Source organism: Oncorhynchus tshawytscha, linkage group LG10, assembly GCF_018296145.1.
Source record: "Oncorhynchus tshawytscha isolate Ot180627B linkage group LG10, Otsh_v2.0, whole genome shotgun sequence".
NCBI classification, from domain to species: Eukaryota; Metazoa; Chordata; class Actinopteri; order Salmoniformes; family Salmonidae; genus Oncorhynchus; species Oncorhynchus tshawytscha.
In genome coordinates, this window is record NC_056438.1 from 61,832,983 (window position 1) to 61,843,169 (window position 10,187).

The 10,187-nt window shown below is 42.9% G+C and overlaps 1 protein-coding gene across 1 annotated transcript; it reads left to right on the forward strand.

Moving 5' to 3' along the window:
* Window positions 1–485: 485 nt before the first annotated feature.
* opn7a (opsin 7, group member a) lies at window positions 486–9,314 on the forward strand. The gene is made up of 5 exons (XM_024434244.2): window positions 486–579; window positions 2,991–3,153; window positions 3,565–3,692; window positions 4,627–4,972; window positions 8,639–9,314. The coding sequence occupies exons 1-5, from the start codon at window positions 486–488 to the stop codon at window positions 9,312–9,314; spliced, it is 1,407 nt and encodes a 468-aa protein (XP_024290012.2).
* The last annotated feature ends 873 nt before the right edge of the window (window positions 9,315–10,187 follow it).

Here is a 10,187-nt window from a genome sequence, read left to right on the forward strand (position 1 = left end):
CGATGATATAGAGTACAGTATATACGTATGCATATGAGATGAATAATGTAGGGTAAGTAACATTATATAAGGTAGCATTGTTTAAAGTGGCTAGTGATATATTTAAATTTCCCATCAATTCCCATTATTAAAGTGGCTGGAGTTGTGTCAGTGTCAGTGTGTTGGCAGCAGCCACTCAATGTTAGTGGTGGCTGTTTAACAGTCTGATGGCCTTGAGATAGAAGCTGTTTTTCAGTCTCTCGGTCCCAGCACTAATTTTGCACGCCCAATTTTTCAGTTTTTGATTTGTTAAAAAAGTTTGAAATATCCAATAAATGTCGTTCCACTTCATGATTGTGTCCCACTTGTTGTTGATTCTTCACAAAAAAAATACAGTTTTATATCTTTATGTTTGAAGCCTGAAATGTGGCAAAAGGTCGCAAAGTTCAAGGGGGCCGAATACTTTCGCAAGGCACTGTAACTCTTTCTCTTCTCTTCCATTTCAGATGGGCGTGTTAGCGAGCATTGACGACATTGCATTCCATTCAAACATACCCGTGGCAGCAGATATAACAGTAGCCATAGTGTATGCAGTGTTTGGTAAGAAAGCTCTCTCTTCAAAAAGGATTAACTTACACCCCCAGTTAGCCACCTGTGACGGAAAACAGAGCCAGGCTGCTTTAATTCAAATAAATGTACTGTAGGCAGAAACAAGAGGATGAAGATTCTTATTGTACTGTAACATGACCTACTCTCAGTCAGCTTCCTGCTGTGAGGATAATTCTGCTTCAGCTGAGACATTTCCACCAACTCAACATGATTCCAGACGATACAGTGGGACTAAGTTTGTGTGTAAGAGTGTGGAGGGAATCTGTATTCCCCATGACACACAGAAATACACGTGTCTCATCTTGGGTTCTGAAAAGAGATGAGGCCGTGGGGCGTTAGTTCTGTCGATGGTTGAGTTGTGCGCCAAGGCCACAACGCTGTAGAAATCTCACCGATTGACTAGCTAGCTTTCCACCTAAGGCTTTGATCTTGAAAGCATTACTGGAAACTTTTCATATCTAATACAGACTATAGCATTAAGCTGTGAAGAGATCTGTTAAACCATATCAGTGTCTCTGAACACTTCACTTAATATTCCTTCTGATCACTGGGATTTTTTTAAATTTCAAACATGTTCCTTAACTGTATTGTTTTTAGGCATATAAATAGAATTACTAGAATGGACATACCCCCAGACGATGGCCACTTGACAGTACATCCATTCCTGTTCTAGTATTTTTAGTTCTACGTATGTACAATTGAAGTTGAAAATTTACATACACTTAGGTTGGAGTCATTAAAACTCATTTGTCAACCACTCCACACATTTCTTGTTAACAAACTATAGTTTTGGCAAATCGGTTAAGACATCTACTTTGTGCGTGACGCAAGTAATTTTTGCAACAATTGTTGACAGATTATTTCACTAATAATTCACTGTATCACAATTCCAGTGGGTCAGAAGTTTACATACACTAAGTTGACTGTGCCTTTAAACAGCTTGGAAAATTCCCCCAAATGATGTCATGGCTTTAGAAGCTTCTGATAGGTTAAATGACAATTTAAGTCAATTGGAGGTGTACCTGTGGATGTCTTTCAAGGCCTACCTTCAAACTCGGTGCCTCTTTGCTTGACATCATGGGAAAATCAAAAGAAATCAGCCAAGATCTCAGATTTTTTTTGTAGGCCTCCACAAGTCTTGTTCATCCTTGGAAGCAATTTCCAAACGCACAACGGTACCACGTTCATCTGTACAAACAATAGTATGCCAGTATAAACACCATGGGACCACGCAGTCTTTTTACCGCTCAGGAAGTAGACACGTTCTGTCTCCTAGAGATTAACGTACTTTGGTGCGAAAAGTGCAAATCAATCCCAGATGAACAGCAAAGGACCTTGTGAAGATGCTGGAGGAAACGAGTACAAAAGTGTCTATATCCACAGTAAAACGAGTCGTATATCGACTTAACCTGAAAGGCCGCCCAGCAAGGAAGAAGTCACTGCTCCAAAAATGCCATAAAAAGTCAGACTACGGTTTGCAACTGCACGTGGTGACAAAGATTGTACTTTTTGGAGAAATGTCCTCTGGTCTGATGAAACAAAAATATAACTGTTTGTCCATAATGACCATCGTTATGTTTGGAGGAAAAAGGGGGAGGCTTGCAAGCTGAGGAACACCATCCCAACTGTGAAGCACGGGGGTGGCAGCATCATTTTGTGGGGGTGCTTTGCTACAGGAGGGACTGGTCCACTTCACAAAATAGATGGGATCATGAGGCAGGAAAATTATGTGGATATATTGAAGCAACATCTTAAGACATCAGTCAGGAAGTTAAAAGCATGGTCGCAAATGGGTCTGCCAAATGGACAATGACCCCAAGCATACTTCCAAAGTTGTGGCAAATGGCTTAAGGACAACAAAGTCAAGGTATTGGAGTGCTCATCACAAAGCCCTGACCTCAATCCTATAGAAAATGTGTGGGCAGAACTGAAAAAGCGTGTGCGATCAAGGAGGCCTACAAACCTGACTCAGTTACACCAGCTCTGCCAGGAGGAATGGGACAAAATTCACCCAACTTATTGTGGGAAGCTTGTGGAAGGCTACCCAAAACATTTGACCCAAGTTAAACAATTTAAAGGCAATGCTACCAAATAATAATTGAGTGTATTTAAACTTCTGACCCATTTGGAATGTGATGAAAGAAATAAAAGCTGAAATAAATCACTATTATTCTGACATTTCACATTCTTAAAATAAAGTGGTGATCCTAAATGACCTAAGACAGTGACTTTTTAATATAATTTAACGTCAGGAATTGTGAAACTGAGTTTAAATGCATTTTGCTAAGGTGTATGTAAACTTCCGACCTCAACAGTATACACCTCTAGTTGTTGTCTTCAGCTGTCTGTCTGTGGTAATTCTCACAGCAGGATACTGAGTGATATCTCTCTCTGGTCTGCAGGCATGTGCTCTCTGTTTAGCAACAGCACACTGCTATACATCTCCTACAAGAAGAAGCACCTGCTCAAACCTGCTGAGTTCTTCATAATCAACCTGGCCATCAGCGACATGAGTCTAACCCTGTCCCTCTACCCCATGGCCATCACCTCCAGCATCTACCATAGGTACTGCACACACCTGTTTACACTACATAGCCAAGCCTAGCAAATATCGACCACAGGTACTGTACAAATAACAGTGAAATTAGGAAGTACCCAGGTCTGGTACTGTATGCAATTTTACACTCCAGCCAAGCCGAACTGTGCTGACCTGGTTACTTATCCACTAGAACCTCCTGGAAAGGATCAAGTGAAAAGGACATTTCCAAGCCAGCACAGTGCAGTTCGGTTCAGCATGAAAGGCCACTTACAGTACTGCCAAGCCACAGTGGAGTGCTAAACAAATTACTAGTGTTCCATCTCCGACTCTTTCTTTCTGTCTCGGTCATTCTCACACTTTCTTCCTCCTTTTCCTCTTTCACTCCCTCCCGTCTCTCGGTCTCTACCCCTTTCTCTCCTCTCCCTCCCCTCTCTCAGGTGGCTGTTTGGGAAAACAGTGTGTTTGATCTATGCGTTCTGCGGCATGTTGTTTGGAGTCTGCAGTCTGACAACTCTCACCCTGTTGAGCATGGTGTGTTATGTGAAGGTATGTTATCCTCTCTACGGTAAGACATCAAAGAGCCTGGCCTTAGTCTTGCCCATGGAATTGACATAGTTTTGAAATGTACTGATCCTAAGTGGGTGACTTTTGATTTATTGACTGTGAAAATTTAAGAACTACATAATTCCACAGTGACCAAACACTCATCAGCCACTGCTTTGATGGCTAATGAGTGTCCACTAGCGACTAGCCAACACTCAATTAGTGTGGCTTATGATGTTGCCAAAAAACAGTGCTATTCAGTTTTTAATTCTGAGAATGTCCTTTTTTTGCAATGGTACTGAAATTGCATCTGCTTGGATGTTTTAGCCCGAGACACACTTAACCAATTTGAACAATTTAGTTATTCATTGCTGTTCTGAAATGGGCCTAGTATGTAATATAATGGGTTAGTTATCCATATATTTAGTAAATTCCATGTGCACTATACATATCCAGGCCTGGGAATTGGGTTATAACCCCTCGTAGCATTAAACAGTTCAGAAAAATGTGTACTTCTCAAAATATTACCCTATAACATGTTCACTTTGAGAAACATCATGTTCCTCCGCAAATCCACCCCAGATTCTCTAATGATGACCATGCTACCCTATTAAAGGTGCAATATGCAGAAATCATGCTGCCACTTCCTGGTTGCTAAAATGCGAATGGTTTGCCTAATTTCAGTTTATGATAATCATTGCACCATCTAAAGCGCTGTGAAATATATATTTTCAATAACCCAAAATATCATATTTTCAGCTGTTTGAAGCTGGTGTACAAAACTGAAAGTAAAAGCCGTTAAAATGAAACAGAAAGCAGAGAACCGATGGATGGATTCTTTGACTTGTTTTCTATGCGAATGCCAGATCTATAACAAATTTTTATGTGAATAGGGTCGGGTCGCCAAATAAGTTACATATTGCAGCTTTAAACTGACTCTCCTTATCCCCGTCCAGGTAACCGGTTCAACGCCGCCCACGGCCGTCTACTGATAGCCTGTGCATGGGCTTGGGCCCTGGTGTTCGCCTGCTCCCCTCTGGCCCACTGGGGTGAGTATGGTCTGGAGCCCTACGGCACAGCCTGCTGCATCGACTGGCGCCTGTCCAACCTGCATCCCGTGGCCCGCTCCTACACGGCGGTGCTCTTTGTCTTGTGCTACATCGTGCCCTGCTGTGTCATCGTGGCGTCCTACACGGGCATCTTGATGACGGTCCGAGCCTCCCATAAGGCCATGGAGCATCACGAGGCCCGGCAGACCAAGATGAGCAACATCCAGGATGTTATTGTGAAGGTGAGCATGGTGTGGTCTCACAGGGGTACTGTAAAGCATGCTGTGACAACTGTTGATTTAAAAAGGGATAAATACATTTGATTGGTTGATCCATTTTGGGAAAGTAATTAAATTCCCTACTGTATACTCACAACTAGGGCCACTTCACATATTGTAATAGGAGGTTTGTAGTTGGACAGGGAATAGGAGAATGGCACTATACAGATGTATCGTGTCCTGTCTGGGTTAATGCCATGAATAGGACGCTCAGTCAGTACACTCAAGACATTCCCTAATTAATACTGCAGAAAATGGCTAACAATAATGATGCTTCATTTGGTCCTTTTGCTCTCTCTCCCTAACCTGCTTTACTGTGTTCCTGTATAATCACCCCATAAGAGCACTCATCCTCTCCGTCCTGTACAGTATGTGCCAATAGAACACACACACACACCTTCGCCTTGCTACCAGCCCTGCTTCAGGGGTGACGGCCCTTGCTCATCCATTCATACCTGTAATTATTGGTGCAAATATTATCGTGAAACACACTGGCTGGGGACTCTCTTCTCTGAGGCTTGATTCCAACGCCATCGGCATATTAAAAAGAGGGCCCAGGGTCAGAATAAAACTAATTTGGAGGAACAAAGCGATAGGACAGATTTGCTGGGGGATAATCTACTAGCCATCCAAATCAAAGCATCTCAGAGACAGGGGACCCGTTGTAACGCTCAGCCCCATCTCCCTCTGTTTCTCTCTCCAAAAGTAATCTATATTCTTCAGCTCTGGTCAAAAATGGCTAAATCGCCAACCTTCCATTCTTAAGCAAAGTTCTGGATCAATTGGTTTTCAAACAGCTACATTATTTAAATGCCAACTGTAGAAAAATTCCTATCAGGTTTTTGGGCCCACCACATCACAGAGACAGCCTTAAAGTAGTAAATGATCTTAGAGCCAACGCAGTTGCCAAACAGCTCTCTCTCCTTGTACTTTAAGTGCTGCATTCAACACTGTTGACCATGATGTCCTTCTGGACAGACTGGAGAGGTGGGTTGGCCTCTCCGGTCCTGTTCTGAATTGGTTTCAGGACCTATTTGTTGTGTGTTGTCTCACTTAGTGAACATAACTCAAATGCATATCGCATGTGGCGTTCCACAAGGTTTGATTTTGGGTCTGGTACTGTTCAGAAAGCGCAGCATTCATTTTTACTGCTACGCAGACAATACACAACGTTGCATTTCTGTTTCAGAGAATTTTAGCTCCATGGAAAAATTAGACTGCATATGTGATTTAAATACTGGAAGCTTCTCCAGCTAAATCAAGACAAGACTGAGGTACTTATTGTTGGAGCCAAAGCACAGGGAGAGTCAGGCCGTGTCTGGTCTATCCAAGAAAGCTATTGGTACACTGCAAAGCACACAGAATTCTGCAGCATGGGTACTGACCAAGACAAGATGGAGAGCACACATTATACCGATTTAAGGTCTCTGCACTGGCTTGCTTGTGAGTTTTATAATTACTTTTAAGATTCTCCTACTGGTTTAAATCAATCCACGATTGTTCATCCCAATACATGTCAGACATGCTTTTACGAGAAAGTGATCAGTCCCCTTGACTTCCTCCACATTTTGTTACGTTACAGCCTTATTCTAAAATTGATTAAATTGTTTGTTTTCTTACTCAATCGACACACAATACCCCATAATGATAAAGCAAAAACAGGTTGACATTTTTGCAAATGTATTAAAAATAAAGAACTGAAATATCACTTACATAAATATTCAGACGCTTTACTCAGTACTTTGTTGAAGCACCTTTGGCAGTGATTACAGCCTCGAGTCTTCTTGGGTATGATACTACAAGTTTGGCACACCTGTATTTGGGAGTTTCTCCCACTCTTCTCTTCAGATCCTATCAAGCTCTGTCCAGTTGGATGGGGAGCGTTGCTATTTTCAGGTCTCTACAGAGATGTTCAACATTGTTCAAGGGGCTCTGGCTGGGCCACTCAAGAACATTCAGAGACTTGTCCCGAAGCAACTCCTGCGTTATCTTGGATGTGTCCTTAGGGTCCTTGTCCTGTTGGAAGTTGAAACTTCACACCAGTCTGAGGTCCTGAGCGCCCTGGAGCAGGTTTTCATCAAGGATCTTTCTGTACTTTGCTCCATTCATCTTTACCTCGATCCTGACTAGCCGTGATTAGTCCCTGCAGCTGTTGAAAAACATGCTGCTACCACCATGCTTCACCGTAGGGATGGTGCCTGGTTTCCTCCAGATGTGACACTTCACATTCATGCCAAAGAGTTCATTCTTGGTTTTATCAGACCAGAGAATCTTGTTTCTCATGGTCTGAGAGTCCATTAGGTGCCTTTTGGCAAACTCCAAGTGGGTGTCATGTGCCTTTTACTGAGGAGTGGCTACTGTCTGGCCACTCTACCATAAAGGCCTGATTGGTTGAGTGTTGCAGTGTTTGTTGTCCTTCTGGAAGGTTCTCCCATCTCCAAAGAGGACTGCTGAAGCTCTGTCAGAGTGACCATCGGGTTCTTGGTCACCTCCCTGACCAAGGTACCTCTCCCCTGATTGCTCAGATTGGCCAGGCAGCCAGCTCTAGGGTGAGTTTTGGTGGTTCCAAATTTCAATTTAAGAACGATGGAGGCCACTGTGTTCTTGCGGACCTTAAATGATGCAGACATTTTTTGGTACTCTTTCCCGGATCTCTGCCTCGACACAATCCTATTTCGGAGCTCTATAGACAATTCCTTCGACCTCATGGCTTGGTTTTTGCTCTGACATGAACTGTCAACTGTGTGTGCCTTTTCCAAATCATGTCCAATCAATTGAATTTACCACAGTTAGACTCCAATCAAGTTGTAGAAACATCTCAAGGATGATCAATGGAAACAGGATGCACCTGAGCTCAATTTGGAGTCTCATAGCAAAGGGTCTGAATACTGATGTAAATAAGGTATTTCCGCTTTTTTATACATTTGAGAAACCTGCTTTTGCGTTGTCATTATTGGGTAATGTGTGTAGATGATGATGGGTGGGATATTTTATCAATTTTAGAATAAGGCTATAACAAAATGTGAAAAAGGTCAAGGTCTGAATACTTGCTGAATGCACTGTGTGTGTATGGGTTAATTCCTTTTTATTTTTTTTATTTTTACATATATTTATTTATTTTTATAGTTGTCTACAATTCACAAGTTTTGAAAAACTCACATATGCTTCTATAACTCTCCTCCCCTTGGAATGAGCCAAAACAAAAAAAATGAATCTCCTACGTATATGGAGTCAAAATAAATTGAGCCAGAGTAACACACTGGCTGAACGCAAAACGTATTGACTGCTCACCCTCAAAGCTTTTACATTTACTTTTTTTCAAAAATCTGTGAACTAGGCCTTTTATTAGGGGTGAAAAATACTCCTCGGCAACCCCCGGCCATGCTGTGATCCATACAACAATGCTTCACCTATATTTTTTTTACTCTCTCCATCCAATCAATGGCAGTCAGGTAGGCTCTGATGTCCCTTGCTTTAAACCTTGACATTAAAAGAATCTCAATGGCCTGTTTCAATCATTTAATCCTTGGGAGTCAGCCAGTTGGGTATGGAGTGCAATCTGCCAATAGACCTTGTTGAACTGTTTACATTTGTGCTCTCTTTCCTTCCCCCCCTTTTCTTTTAAATGTTTTCTTCTCCAGTTGTGTCGCTGTCTGTATCGGTTTCTTCGCAGCGTGGAGCCCTTATGCCGTGGTGTCGATGTGGGCAGCGTTCGGACACATGGATAACATCCCACCTTTGGCGTTCGCCGTGCCTGCCATGTTTGCTAAGTCCTCCACCATCTACAACCCCATTATCTACCTGCTGCTCAGGCCTAACTTCCGCAGGGTGATGTACCGAGACCTGGTGAGCCTTTGCAGGGCCTTTCTGAAGGGCTGCCTGTGTTCCTGCTCCCGGGGCGCTGTGGGGAAGTGCCACTCCCACTTGGTGGTCCGGGTCAGCCTCCAATCGTTCTGTAGACGTCCAGGCCACGGCCAGTCCTGTTCCCCCACCTCGTCCGCCCGCCAAGCCCTGGGCGGGTCCAGAGGTTGCACTAGCGCCTGCGAGAAGTGCAGCGATGCCTTCGAGTGCTTCAGACACTACCCAAGAGGTTGCCATGGCGGTACCAACATCCCCAGCTCCTCAGCCAAAGTTTACACACCTCAGGATCAGCTCTCAACAGAGCCCCAGCTGCAGTCGATGACGCAGAAAAAGCAGGAAGCGTGTCATAAGAAGTCCCTGCGAGCCACCAAGCACAACAAAAGGACCTCAGAAATCGACAACCTTCAGATCAACTTTGAGATGGTGCCGGAACACGCTAAAGTGGCCTGGCCCTAAAATGTTAAATATTCATTCTGGTTTTATAGTTTTTTTTTACATCGCTGGTCTATATTTTGCAGTTGATATATAAATAAATTCCATAATTTAAAATATGTTTATCTGTCAAGATAGACATGGACTCTTTGTTAAAACAACATACTACTTATTAAAAACCTGGGTTGTCCCTCAGGGATTCATGGGGGCTGGAGGTGATTACAGTGGAACAGAAGTGAAGGATCTGATGGATTGGCAAGAACCGGTACAATACTGTTTTCTGTGTCCGGTAATAATTGGTTGGACACATGACGATGGAAAGCCCAACCAACTTTCACATAAGTCCAACTTCCTCTACACCCCAATTTAAACCATTGTTTACACGTTGCTATTGCAGGTCCATGGATGCTGGATTACTAATGTAGATAACAGGTTGGTTTAGTACAGCGTGGCTTTACTCAACATGAAACGACATTGTTGTCTGGATGTGTAAAAGAGATGAGAGAGAATCAAACAGATGTACATACTGATACTTTAAGAGGAGATGACAATAGACGAGTGAATTCGCTACTCACTCAACAATAACACAACAACTGTATAAAAGTGCAATACAGAGGGGAGAGCGTGAGCAAGGCAAATAAACAAATAGTCCAATTCAAAGTCAACGAGAGAGTGGGGAGGACAAAACAAGCAGAAACATGTGTTTTCTGGTATTGACTCAGTGTGTGTGTGTGTGTGTGTGTGTGTGTGTGTGTGTGTGTGAACTGGTTGTTAAATATGCATGACAGTCATCTGCATGGGATGTCTTCCATCACACAGGTCCCCCCCAAAAATATCTACAAGATGTCGATTCCCTCCAATCCTGTTACAAAGCAATTGAACCTTCCTCCCGTTTTC